The sequence below is a fragment of the Lycorma delicatula genome, chromosome 1 (assembly GCF_047948215.1).
Source record: "Lycorma delicatula isolate Av1 chromosome 1, ASM4794821v1, whole genome shotgun sequence".
Taxonomy (NCBI): Eukaryota; Metazoa; Arthropoda; class Insecta; order Hemiptera; family Fulgoridae; genus Lycorma; species Lycorma delicatula.
This window is the reverse complement of record NC_134455.1, coordinates 307297649-307312677: the sequence shown is the minus strand read 5'-3', so window position 1 is coordinate 307312677 and position 15029 is coordinate 307297649. Positions and strand designations below refer to the sequence as shown.

The 15029-nt window shown below is 32.8% G+C and overlaps 1 protein-coding gene across 2 annotated transcripts in view; it reads right to left on the bottom strand.

The window, feature by feature from the left end:
- Positions 1-1242: 1242 nt before the first annotated feature.
- Positions 1243-15029, bottom strand: part of LOC142333571 (U3 small nucleolar RNA-associated protein 14 homolog A-like) — a 54081-nt gene continuing 40294 nt past the window's right edge. For both annotated transcript variants that reach the window (XM_075380883.1, XM_075380879.1), the window contains exons 9-10: positions 9163-9382; positions 1243-1468 (exon numbers count right to left, since the gene is read on the bottom strand). In XM_075380883.1, coding sequence (XP_075236998.1) covers positions 1274-1468; positions 9163-9382 — 415 coding nt within the window. In that variant the 3' untranslated portion in view covers positions 1243-1273. The remainder of the gene's footprint in view (positions 1469-9162; positions 9383-15029) is intronic.

Below are 15029 nucleotides of genomic sequence, written 5' to 3'. Positions count from 1 at the left end.
CTCACTGATTTCAAGTCAGGAGTGTAGTAATGTACCCATATGTTATTACCTGTGACTATTCGATGCAAACAATTTTTCTCTTTCATCAAAATAAGCCTTTGGCAAATTTCCTGCCGTGCCTATTTTTTGAATTAAGTCTTGGAATCCTACATGCACAGACTTTGAGGAATCAAGGTGGTTTGTAATAATAGAATGGGTATTTCCAGAACTGATACCCACCTCCAAAGCAATTTCATCACTGTAAGGTGCTGATCATCTTCAATGAGGTCACGTATAGATCGAATGCTGTCATTCGTCAAACTTGTCCTTGAACACCTATTACTGCTATCAATTTGTACAACTTCATGCCCTCCATTAAATTTGCTGGCCAAGTTGTAGACTTAAGCACATGACAATGTCATGTTCTCAACTGTTCACGTAGTTTCGTCAAAATTTCAGAGGGTTGCTGGCCTCATTCATGAAGAAACTTCATAATATATTGGGCAACCAACATGGAGCATCTTGCTCTGACATGAGATACTGACCAGAAACATGTGAATGCTGAATCAGCTGGATTGTTCGCCCATCTCCACAACACTACTATTAATATCTCTCCACATTAGCTCATTCCCTCATGTATATACAGAGCTGTGAAGTCAAAAATCCAGTTTACATCCGATTGATCACTAGAGTTAAAATTTAAATAAAACAAGTATTTACTCATATCAAAATGTTTCCAATAGTGTACAGGTAGCCTTCATCATTGAGTAGTGTTGTATCTGTACGACTTATTTCACAAGAAGTTAATGCTGGTAGTTTTTTATTTTCTTAATTAGGGGACATACACTTACATTATGGTAAAGAATGCATTGGATCTAAACTGAATTGATTCATTCAATATATCAATGAGGAACAGTAGGATTGAAAAGTTTTTTGCATTCACAGTCAAGAATGAACAAGACCCCATTTTTAGTTTTTAGGCTACTTTTAGGTTTCTTAAACCTAAATTCTACTTTTAGGTTTTAGACTACTAACAAAATCACTAAGCACTGTTTATAATATGCTCAATACTATAGAAATAGTGATACTGTTAACTGCTGGTTAGCAACCATTAAACAGCACAATAGAAAAGAAGGAAAATCTGTTCTGTGCAGTATCCTCTATTTTCTAGGCACACTTTGTTGTTATTTAGTGGAAATAAAATAAAAAGATTAAATAAAAAATATTTAACAACTGTAAAACTAAAATAAAGAGAAAAAGAAGGTTATTAAAAACTACTTTATTAAAAAAAGATTCATTTTAAATTTTCTTTATCTTTTAAAATCTGATCTTTTGTCATAGGTTCTATTATGGTTCCTAATTTAGTAGTGACACCTGGAGCAATAAGTTTCCTGTGCGCTGACTGTGGCATCCATGTATTGCCAACTGGAGCTCTAATACTAGCTTCATATTCCTTAACACTTGTAAATGGGAATGGTAATTCTGTGACCTAAAATAAGAAATTTGTTTTAAACATAAATACAATTACTTTTACTTAATTGTAAAAATACTATTTTGTTACATGTGTTATTTTATATATATAAATCTTTAGTAGCAAGCACTGACTACTTTAAGAACAATCAATAACTTAAATTTTCTTAAATTTATATGAATAATTAAAAAAAAAAAGAAGAGCTATTGCAGTAACAAATAAAAAATGAGAATACAAGAAAGAATATGAATAAAGAATGAGAATACGAGAATGACAGCAAACAACATAAGATTTTTAATACACAGAATGGCTCAAGAGAAAAGATAAATAATTTGGGGACTGATTCAAGAGTTTGAAATATGGAAAGACGTTCATACAAACATATGTCTGAAATCAATTTGTTATTTAGTTTGTTACAGCTAATGAAAAATTTTGCCTGGATTTCAGTTTCCCTGGTGAAGTGAGGTCACACTGAAATTTTTAAGGCACTATATCAGGGGTAAACTTGATCATTTCTTACATTTTTTGATATGAAAAATCAAATAAAATGGAGCTCAGAACTGTATCTCCTGTATTTTTCATGTCATCTAATAAAAAATAGAAAAATTTGGTGATTAAAAATGAGTTTTTTTAGTTTGAAGTACAAAAACTTTGTTAAATGACTAATTAATAAATGTATAAATTTTATTATCAAAACTAGTAGAGAATTTAATTCAGAAAAATTGATGCAATAAAGTCCATAAAAAATAGATAAAAAATGGAACTTTTACTACAAAATACAAAACAAAGTTAAAAAAAAAATAGTATGAATTTATAAAAATTAAAAACAGCTGTTTTAGGAACAATAAATTTAGACCTTTGAAAAATTACATTGGTAACACTTGGTTACCAATTACATTGGTAACTGTATGCTTTGAAATTAATCTGAATATTACTCATTGTTGCCATAAAATTACATGTTATTAATAAACATTAGGCGGTTTAGTTGTTTTTGACATAATTTTGATTGTGTTAATAATTTTTGAGTATCAAGTTATGTTTGTTTGCTTGTTATACTCTAAACTGTACCCATATTTTTCCAAATGAGTCTGAATTTAACAAAGAGAAATTCCATTTTAATTTTTTGTTTTGAAAAATACTGTGTCTTCACTCGGGCAGAATATGGTGATATGATTTTTATGTAAAACCTTTACAATGGAAGTGCTCCAGCTGCAGTGGAAGAATACAGACATAGGTATCATGGACAAGTAGTTCCAAACCATAAAGCATTTTGAAGAATTTTTAATAATCTTCATGAAAATGAAAATTAAAAAGCATTAAAATTAGCATTAAAAACATTTGCTCAAACATGAGCACTTCCCAGTTCTCATGTTTCATCTCAATGTAAACTGGTACATGGTGATGAAAGGGAAAACATTCTTCAGGTGGTACATCTTCGTCCTACAACGAGCATGCCAAGAATTTCTGCATGACTAAATATTCCACAAAGTATAATATGGAGGACATTACATGGTCATGAACTGCATCTTTATCATGTTCAGAAAGTTCAACACCTCCAGCTTGGTGACCAAGCCAGACGACTGCAGTTGTATCAGTCAGTTAACAATTACCACTTAATTCTGTTCATACTATTGCCAGATGAAGCTACTTTTTTTACACACATAATATCATAAACACACAAGATTCACATCACTAGTCTGAAGAAAAATCCACATGCTATAGTTGAATCAAATTTCCAGGTGAATGTTTGGTGTGGCATGAATGACAACTAATTAATAAACCTTTTCACACTAGAACATCTTGTCACGGGTAGAAATTATCTGGAATTTTTAAACAATAAATTTCTTACAATGAATTTGAAAACTTCTTATTACAAAATGAATTGAAATGTACTATCAAATTGATGGAGCACCAACAGATTTTATGGATGATGTAAGACAATTCTTAGGTGAAAAATTTACTGGTAAATGGACCAGTAAAGTGGTTCCTAAATGGAACCACCTTGATCGTTGGTTCTTACGCCCTTAGATTAATGTTTATGGAGAGTAGATGAAATGCGAGTGAGGTAAACAAACAAAAAGCAGACACACATGATGGTTGAACTGACTGCTCACATTCTTAATGCTGCTGCCTACTCAAGGAGCATTGATATCATTTGGTTGGTGATAAAAAATGTAAGGAAATATGTTGAAAAGTGCTTTGATGTCAATGGTGGAATATTTGAACATTTATTATAAATTAATACAGTATAAACCATAATGAATATATTTTTTTAAAGTAAATTAAAAGTATTTGAAGTTTTCAAAGCTCTAAATTTATTATACTAAAAACAGCTGTTTTAAATTTTTACATATTCATAACATTTTTCTCAGAGTTAGATTCTCTACAAGTTTTGATAATAAAATTTACACATTTATTAGTCATTTAACAAAAGTATTGAAAATACATACACTGACGTAGTAATTTTATTTTTCTCTCAAAAAGAATCTAAATAAAGCATTGATAGTATATTGAAAAGAGCTTCTGAACAATGAACCTTTACATTTCTGATTCAATCAAGCGGTAGTTCCTCTGTCTTTGCCCCATAATTGATACCATACATTAACATCATTTGGGAACATGTATTCATTTTTTGTGTTTAATTATATCTTCTATTTAAAATGGAAAAAAAGAACAGGAAGTTTATGCTCATCAGGAATGATTCCCAAACATTATCTGTCTACTGCTTTTCACATCCAGTTGTTTTTATTTTAACTTCTTTCACACCTTTCTCTTCAATTGTATAATTATACGCCATATCTAACCTAATTGCAGTTTCATTGGTGTTACTGATTTGTGCTAATTGGTAATTATTTTTTTGTTGAAGTGCAATAATATATTGTTGAAAATTACACAAGTCTTCTTTGAAACATGAAGAAAGTTTCTGGGATACAGTAACAGGACTTCATAATGATAGTTGTTTACCCATGAAGCTCTCTGTCTAACCACAGTACTCTTAAAAACTTTACATGGTATATTTACAACTGAAGTCACTTCAAAAGTTTTAAGTTATATTGCATTGCTTATTACAGATTGCCCATTTTTTCTATTTTCTATCACCTTCACCATATTTTCATTATGATGGTGAAATTTTTTTTTCTTGAAATTAGACAAGGAAATATTTCAATTTTGTGCTGCCACCACAATCAAATGAATCTATTGTTATCATGTCAATAAAAACTTTTAACTCTCTATTTTTGAAATTTTCCTTAACAAGAACAGAATTAAAGTCACCTAAAAGAATGATGTACTTCTAATTGTTACAAAAAAGCATCAACTGTAACTTCACTTTCAAGCAAAACAGACTGACATGGCTAATATGGACAGTAAACAAGTTCTATTACAACTGGAGAAACTCCAGTACAGTGATATAAATGAAAATTAATAGTAGTATTAAGTAAAATTGTTCTAAAAAGGAACGGTACAGTAGAATGCATGAGCAACATTAAGAAAAAATATGCAATCGAACATCTCTAATTCCTATCTGTCCTGCTATTAAAAAAATTTAATTCCTGTAAGCTCATAATCACAGAAAGGGTTCTTCTAAGGTTATTAGAATGATACATTTTAAGAATAAACTGATTACTTCATATTTTATAGCAATATTCATTTGTATAAAATATGTTTATATATAAATAGGTGTTTTGTGTGTGTTAATTAGTGTGGTAAGAACATAAACCACCCAGATCCGGGGCAGTCCTATGGGTTGTTTATCCTTTCCTCTTCCCATCATTTTCCTTATTTATTACTTCTTTCTTATGCAACAGGCATGGAAGTTGGATCAGCTACCCTGATTCAATCTGTAGCACTGAATTGGCACCTTCCAAAGAGCAGCTTTGGGTTAAGTGATTCTGCGTGCCTATGAAACTGTGACTTTTTCTATATGAACTCCTTTACAACCTGAAAGGTAGTTTCCTATATGGAGGCAATATAAAAAAAGCCAAAACTAGCAGCTGATATGTCTATGGGGTAAATCTAGGTTTCATATTTCTCTTTTCAACTAATCAATTTATCAATTGATTAGCATTCTACTCATTAGATAATCTGAAGCCTTGAAGTTAACTATTAATTTTATAGAAAAGTACAACTACTCTTATTAGACCAAGATTTACATTTGATTAGGCAAACCTCTTTCTAGTGAGTAAGCAAGTAAAACCCCCAAAACTAATCAAATCATGATCTTTTTGAATTCACAAGTCTTAACAAAACTGGGGAATCTCCAGTACAATAATATAAATGAAAATTAAAGTAAAATTTTTCTAAATTGGAAATGCACAGTAGGATGCATGAGTAATATCAAGAAAAAACATGCAATCACATCTCTAATTCCTTTAAGTGCTGCTGTTTCTAAAAAAAAAATAATTCTTTTAAGTTCATAATTGGACTCTAAATTTGATTATAATATGCAATCTGCTCTGGACTTTCTTGACTTACAATTTCTTAAGATGTTTGCGAAGCACCTGACGTATAACGGGTAGATAGATTTCTTCTTTTTTTCCTGTTTAGTCTCCGGTAACTACCGTTTAGATAATTCTTCAGAGGATGAATGAGGATGATATGTATGAGTGCAAATGAAGTGTAGTCTTGTACATTCTCAGTTCGACCATTCCTGAGATGTGTGGTTAACTGAAACCCAACCACCAAAGAACACCGGTATCCACGATCTAGTATTAAAATCCGTGTAAAAATAACTGGCTTTACTAGGACTTGAATGCTGTAACTCTTGACTTCCAAATCAGCTGATTTGGGAAGACGCGTTAACCACTAGACCAACCCAGTGGGTTTGGTAGATAGATTTACTCTCTCTTAAAGAAATAACGTATATATTATATAATCACTATCTCTTCAACAGAATAATAGTAACACTTGTAGAGCTGAATATCATTTACATTTCAACATATTAGGTTGCTGATATGCAACAGTACTTTTAACTCAGAGAAGAAAATAAGAAACCACTTTACTTCTCACTTTCCCTAGCACACAAGACATAGGATACATATTATTCTAGAGAATTATAACATTGTTTTAGGAGTGACTGGTATCTCATATCAGGTTGCCTATAACTGTTTTGGTAAAGGTATCTTAACACAAACATACAAGCTATCATTATCTTATTAAAGGTTTTTCATCCTTAAACTTCAAATAGAATAGTATGTTTATGAACACTCTAATTGCACATCATTTTCCATTATTATTACTTTATAAAAAAAGGTGCTTCTATTATCCATGAAAATAAAAAAGAGTAATTAAGAAGCTAATTTTAAAAAACTGAAATAAAATTTTAAATACAAATGAAGTAGCAAGATGTTAAATCTTTGCCATAATGTAAACTTTAACTATTCAATCTCTATATTTACACTAATACTGTAACATTTGTCTATGTAATTTTTATTTTTATTTCTTGAACACCTATTACGTAACAAATTATAATAATAACTTAATAGCAAATTTCAAGGCCTACTTTAAGATCATTTTATGACATTAATCTGTCATGTGTTAAATGGGTTAAGATTTTAGATGATAGTTTATAATAATACAGTAAGTTATAATCTTAACACAATTATTGTAATCAATGTTCGGAAGAAGTGTGAAAATAGCATGAAATAGCTTTTCAGAAATATATTAGTTTATTACATTTATTACTTACGCAACACACGTTTAAGTCTATGAGAACATATAAATTAAATGAACCCTCTTACGTACAGTATTTTCCGTTAAGTGTGTTCAAACTTTTGTAGATAATGTGGCATGTGACACAATCCTCACAGAAAATGGCATAGTCAAACTGTACAAAAACTAGTATTTTATGACAGGCTTAATCAGAAAAGTAATTTCCTGTCATCTTCTTAATGAGGAAGTATTAAAAAATAACCTGAATTGCTTTGAGCTGGGTGGAGTTTCCATAATGTGGTTCTCCTACTAGGAGAATCTCAGGTGACTTTTACCATGTCAGTCTGCCAAGCAGCAGCATCTGGGAAGGTTATGTCTAACTTCTGTGAATTTTTTGTGAAAGCTGTTTTGCTTGCTTCTTGTTTTTTTTTCATGGGGGACTTTAATGAACTGCGAGTGGCCATGAAGTTTTGCTTTCTGCTTGGGAAAAATGTCACAGAAACTATTGAGCTTGAAAACAGCTTACAATACCGCTACGGGAAAAACTAAAGTATAAACAAGGTTTTTGCATTTCAAAAAAGGTGAAATGCTGACTGATGACCAACCTTGTTTAAGAAATCCTTCATCTTCCCAAACACACAAAAATGTCAAAAAAATTCACACAATTGTGCTTGAAGACCAACAACGTACCAATGAAGAAATTGAAAAGTTGTCAAGTAATTTGGAGCTTGGTTCAGTGAATTTTATTGTAAGATTTGGGATAAGAAAAGTTGCTGCAAAGTTTGTGCATCGGTTCCTGACTGCTCAGGAAAAACAGGATCACTTGGAAGCATGCAATGCTTCGAAAGAACAGTTCCAAACTAACTCAGATTTTTCCAACATCATTAATGGAGATGAATCATGGTGCTATGGGCTATGGTTACCCCCCCCCTCGAAACGAAACAGTCCAGTCAAGGCAGTAGAAAACTGCAACATTACCTTGCCCAAAAAAAAGCTCACCAAAGAAGTCAAACATCAAGACAATGCTCATTTATTTTTTTTATGTGAGAGGGTTGGAGCATAATTTGCTTCGCCATGTCAGACTGTTAACCAGGGTTTCTATTTGGAGAATCTGAGAAAGTTTTGCAACAGTCTGTAACAAAAAAAGACCTGATTTGTGGCAAACAGGCAACTGGTTTTACCACCATGACAAGGCACCTGCTCACAGCTCTCTCAGTGCTTCAATTTTTAATAAAAAAAAAAATTGAATGACTCACTTGCTCACCGCCTTCCTTATTCATCAGATTCACTACCATGCGAGTTTTCTTCTTTTTTTTGTTCCAAGAATGAAGGAGGACCTAAAAGGATGTGGATGAGATAAAGAAAAATACAAGGAAGTGCTGTCGGGAATCACAACAAATGAATTTAAAAAAATAATTTCAACAATGGAATAAACAATTGGATAAATGTATTAGCTATAAGAGAGAGAATTTTAAAGAAGATTGAAAGGGTTTTTGTAAAAAAAAATACATACATTAAAAAAAAAAATTCTAATTATTTTTGGGTATCTCCTCATACATGAAAATGAAATGAAATGAAAATAATGTGTGTATTTTTGAAGTGATAAAAGAAAAACCATCAAGGAAATAGCATCAATACAAACCCACTGAAAGCAGGTGTCATTCAGCTCTACAACTGACATGTTTATTCTTTCCAATAGATGTTGGCTGTAAAATGAACATCAGTAATTTAAGAGAAAGCAACTCTTTTTTTGTTACCTATAATGTTTTATATTCATAAAAAGATATAAGAATGACTGGGTTTAAACTTATGTGGCAAAAAATTAATAGAACCTTTGCTTCAATGAAACAATGTATTTCATAAACTATCTCCAAACAGAAGGAGTAGTAGTTAAGTAATTTATCTAGAAACTTTATTCAGTGATGATCAAAAATACATGTAATTATAAATAAGGCTAAATGAAATTTTAATATATATATATATATATAATGTTTGATATTGTTCAGCAACTATGAACATGGTTTTATTTATAAAACCTCGAATAGTATAATTATAAAACTTACCAAATAAGGTTTTAATTTTTCATCCCTGTCTTCATTAATTACAACATTGCCTTTATTTTCATCTTTTCGAGGAATTTCCTTAGGAAATTTTAAAATGAACTTCTTACTTTTATGTTTTGGTATATTGTTAACATTAGGTCCTCCCCATGAACCCCAACCAGGAAGCACGAGATTCACATCTTCAATTTGAGACTTTTTAATTTCCTCTTCCTTATCTTGTCTTTTATAAAAAAGATAATGCAATTTAATTAAAAAATTAATAAAAATAATATAAACAAAGTTTAGTAACATATTTAACCTCACTACTAAGAATTCCTCCTTGCAATGTGCGGAATAAAAGATTTTTACAAGATCAAATCTTTTTTTAAGAAAAATTCCATGACTACATAATTCACTTCTTTCATAAAAATGAAATTAAACTGTGGTCACCATGTTATTAATTGATTAAAAAATTTCATGCTTCTATTCCATAAGTTTGTTACACTTTTTGAGATATTTTCAACTACTTTAAGATAGCTTGAAAACTACTTTACTCAAGAGAACCCAAGTGTAATTTAATTAAAAAAAGAGAACCCTATTTTAATTTAATTAAAATTAAATGTAGGATGAATTTGTCAAATTTTAAAAATCAAATGGATTCTAAATTTTAATTTAACAAATTCCATTAACTGCTGCAGTCATTATCCACTATAATTACAAACAGCATTTAGTGAAACTGCATCTGAGCAAAATTTAATATAGCTTATCTACAAGAAATAGTCAATTAAGGGTGAATTTGGTGATTTTATTCTTGAACTTCAAGAACAATGTAGTCTGTCATGTTCTGGAGATCCTCACATGTTATTATAAAGAGATACAGCTAACAAGATTTTATAAGGACTCAGGTAAATATTTTCTAATAGTAGGAACTGCCATCAAAATATGGAAAAATTGTCCTAAAAAAAGATTATTAAACATTGTAAGAAGTAAACTGCTTCCTTTTTGTTTTATTTATTTATTTTTTTTTTGTTAAAATAATATCCTTGAAAAAAAATAATATAAAAAAAATCTGTAAAGTCTTTAGGAAACAACATTTTTAGACAGGTAAATCACAACAAACACAAACAGAAATATTTAAAATAAGAATATTAGTAATAAAAGAATTAATATTTTGAATAAATATTATAAATGAAATACAAACAAACCATGTAATACATAATTACAACCTGGCTAATAAAAGAAAATACTTGAGTAGGAGCTGTTATAATTTGTTATCATATACAAGGTATGTTAAAAATGTTCCTGGAGTTGCCTCAAAGAGTTTAAAATAGAAATCAACATAAGAAGCTTTGGTTTTTATATTGGCAGCTCTGAAGTTGCGATATAGCTGCATCATATTATTCTTCATTAGTATACAATATTACTAAAGTTGTTTGTTTTGTATCATGCATGTTGCAGTGAAAAATGTCAACAACTGAAATGGGCAAAAATATCAAATTTTGTACTTTAATTAAAAAATCGCTGTCAGACATTAACAATGCTTGAAAAAACATTTAGAGACTCGGCAATGAAGAAAACAGTTTACAACTGGCATAAGCTTTTAGTGATTTTTTTTTCTTTTTTATTTGGGGGTGAAAAACACCCTCAAAGGTTCCAGGTTATCATCACCTGGAATTTTTTTTTTAATAAAAAGGTAAAATAACACTAAAATAATAAAACTAAATAGGGTTTAAAACTAATATAAATTATATAATAAAAAATTTAAAACTAAGTTACAACAAAAGTTAAAAAAGTAAAATAAAACTCAAAATTAATATCGCAGATGGAGTCTTTAAAATATAAAAGCTAAAACAATAGAAAAAGGAAACTGTATAAAACTTAACTCGTTTCGATAGGGAGTGTAAAAGGATCTCTACTCGGATAATAAAATTAAAGACATAGAACCAAAAAAATCAAAAACGAAAGTAAGGGAAAAAAATTATCAAAAAAACTTTTCTAGCATAAAAAATAAATATGACAATATTACATTTTTTGCATTAACCTAGTACTACGCAAAAACAGAAACACCCGGTTCAAAATTTTGTTACCATTATACAAGATACCATGGATGTTTCTGGGTAGATTAAATTTACGACGCAATGCCGCATAACATATGCAGTCTGAGTATGTGGTGCACAGTCACGAGGCACAGTTGCATTGTGTGCATAGGTATGCGTGTCCTCCTGACATTACGTACTCGTGTGTGATCCTCTTATGGCCTATCCGTAATCGGCAGAGGACTACTTCTTCATGTCGAGTTATTCTGCAAGAGGAGTCCCATGGTAACACTGAATCTTTAATCCGTCGGAGTTTATTATCGATGGTAGTCGTCCAGTCAGCCACCTTGCTCTCAGTGATTGTTTTACACAATTAATAAAATCAAAGGTAGTAACTCGGGTGGTGAAAGGAGGTTGAATATGAATACACACTTCCTTGGCAGCATGATCTGCTTGTTCATTACCTGGAATCTCTACGTGGCTAGGGACCCGGGAAAAACTTACTTCTGTGTTGTGATTATTCAACTCAGCGATTGCATTATAAATTTCAATGACGACAGGATGTTTGGAATAAAAGTTTTCTAACGCCTGGAGAGCACTACACGAGTCACTGCAATAAGAATGTTTCTATATTTAGGGTTAATGATATTTAGAGCCTTATTTATAGCGAGTAGTTCTTCGGTGAACACACTCGTAATACCGGGTAGGCCAAACATATAAGTTTTTCAATGACAACAAAAGCACAACCAACGGTATCGTCTTGTTTCGATCCATCAGTATATATCACCGTGTCCGGGTTCGTCTTGGCGAGACCACACTGAAATGTTTACCGGAAAATAGTAGGTGGTGTTGATTGTTTATCATATGTCATACATCGTAGGTCAAATGTAAAATTTACAAGATTTATTCTCCACGGAGGATATGAGCACAGACATGATGGAAAGAGCGACGAAGTGTCAACATTTATATGCTGCAGCAGACGTCGGGTACGGACACCTACAGGTGCAGTACAGTGTGGACGGTCCTCATACGTTCTTAAATTAGGATTTCTAAGAACAGAGTCAAAAGCTGGGTGATTTGGCTGTCCTTTGAGACGGGCAAAATAAGATAACAAAAGCTGGTCTTGTCTATCCCAAAGTGATGGTTCACCACAGTCTACAAGTAAGCTTGCAACAGGGCTTGATCTAAACGCACCTGTGGCTAGCTGAAGAAAAGCATGATGTACACAATCTAGCATTTTAAGCACGGTTTGACGAGCTGAATAGCAGGCGACACAACCATAATCTAAACGGGAACGAACAAGGGAATTATAAAAACATATCATACATGACCAATCAGCTCCCCAATTGGTGTTACTAAGGACCCGCATCATATCTAAAAGTTTGGAACATTTTGTCCTTAATTCCTTTACATGTTGAAATATGATGAAAGAAGTTCTCCTTCATCAATAAGACCAAGAATAGATTGTCTCGGTGTTCAGAAAATTGCATGGATTTTTTTTCCACGCAGTAGACATGGAAGTAGTGCGTGGGATGGTGTTCACATATTTCATCCATGAATTCCTCTTAGCGCTCAAGAAGACCCGACAGCATACCGCTCTAGCTACGCGGTACAAATTTAGATGTTCAGTTGTAGGACTATTATTAAATTTGCGTAGTGCTTGCTGTGAATTCTTAATAGCACATTTGCAATCATCATACCACCATGGAATGGAAGGACATTTAGGATTACCCGATGTTTGTGGGATATATGTTTGCTGGGAGTTTCAAGTATCATGGACGTAAAAGAGGAACATTGCTCAAGGAAGTTCGCACCATCGTCATACTGTGATTGGAAGGCTTTATGATATCCATTCCAATCTGCCCTTTCAACAATCCACCTCCGTGGCCTTCTCTTAACCTCGTGGTCTACACCAAAACCAATAATAATAGGTTTGTGATCACTGCTGTGAAAGTCATCACAAACAGACCAATCAAGATGAGGGAGTAAATTCGGTGAGCATACGGAGAGATCAATGTTAGACATAGTACCAGATGATAAAGACATGAATGTGTGAGATCTATTATTCAGCAAACAAAGGTCTAAGTTTTGTCTCACACTTTGTACTATATTTCCTCGAGTGGAGCAGAAGGTCGAGCCCCAGGAAACATGGTGGGCAATGAAGTCTCGTACTATTAACGTTAGAGATGGTATTTGTGTGAGGAGATTTGAGATATCCAGAGCACTAAACTCAGTGTTCAGTGAGAGATACAGATTGAATTTATGCATCTTGAAGGGGATAGAGATCTTTACTGCAACAGCAGGAACGAGAGTGGTCAGTTGAATCCTTGTAGCCGCCATCTCATCCTTCATGAAAATAGCTACTCCACCACTCTCTCTACTGTCTGCTATACAGTTGTATCTCTCACAGAAGTATCCTCTGAGTGCTATTTGGTCATGTTGTAGAAGATGAATTTCCTGGAAACACATGATTATCGGATCATATACGTATGCCAGTACTCCAATATTCAATGTGGGACCGAAGTCATCTAACATTTCACTGAATAATGTTCATAAGGGTAAAAACATATAAACAAATAATAAAAAAATAAAATAAATATACTTAGGAAACCATATAAAATTTAGTTGTATGTGATTTGGGTTTTCTTTTTCGTATTCTTTATTTTAGATAACTCCGACGCCCTTGGGGGAGGTTCTTCAACCATATCCTCCAGTATATGGGGTGATGGTAGAGGAGACTTATTAGAATGGGATCCCGCTATTGACATTTCAGAGGGGGTGGTTTCATGGGTTCCCTATACGGGAAGCTTATTAGTTGGCTTACTGCCAGCTGTGATAGTCTCTGCCCGTACCGGAAGGACTTTGGGAACAGAAACATTAGTGTGGATCACACTGTTGGATTCATTTACTGCGATGAAAGACTTTCTATTCATCTTTGTCAGCTTTGAAATAGTGGTTATAAGCGAAGCAACTTGATCAGAAAGCATCTGAACGAGTTTTTTAAGTTCATTGCAGGATCCACACTGCTGAATTATTAACATTTGTAGGAGTTTGTTTTGACGTAGTGGTGGCGAAAGATACATCTGGTTTGACCAGGTTCCATGAGTTAATTACTTTTCTATATTCCCTGTGTGCAGCCGGGAAAGATAGCTTCTGCTCAGTACAGATTTTGAGAATTGCCTTTTCTTCTTTAAAGGTTGGGCAATCTTAGGAGCGGGCTGTATGTGAACCACTGCAGTTCGCACATTTTTCACTTTTCTCGCAGTTAGTGTCATTGTGACTTTCGTTAGCACATCAAGCTCAGAGCTCCGTTCTTGAGCAAGATGTTGTAGTGTGACCATACCCTTGGCATCTGAGAAACATCGCTGAGGGTTGGGTATGAATGGTCGTACCCGATCCGAGAGGTAACCCACTTTAATCTTCTCTGTTGGAACAGGAAAACTAAATGTCAGTATAAGAGATGGTGTCGGTTCTTCTGTTCCGTTCTGCCGTATCATTATACGTTTCACTTCTATAATACCTTGAGCACGAAGTTCATCAGCAATTTCACTTAAATTCATTTCCAGACGGTCATGACAAAAAATTACCCCTCGGCTGGTATTTAGGGTCTTGTGGCATGTTGTACTTATGTTTATGCCGCCCATATTGGTGAGACGTAATAGGGAGCGACTCTGCTCACCATTAAATGTTTCCACCAGAATTGTTCCATCACGTAATTTCCTAATATTCTTTGGAGAACCAATACAACCAGTGACACATTTTTTAATCAGGAAAGGTGAGATCTTTTGAAGGGAGCCACCTTCCTGATTATTTCGAAGAACAACAAAGTGAACATTCTTACACCTGACACCA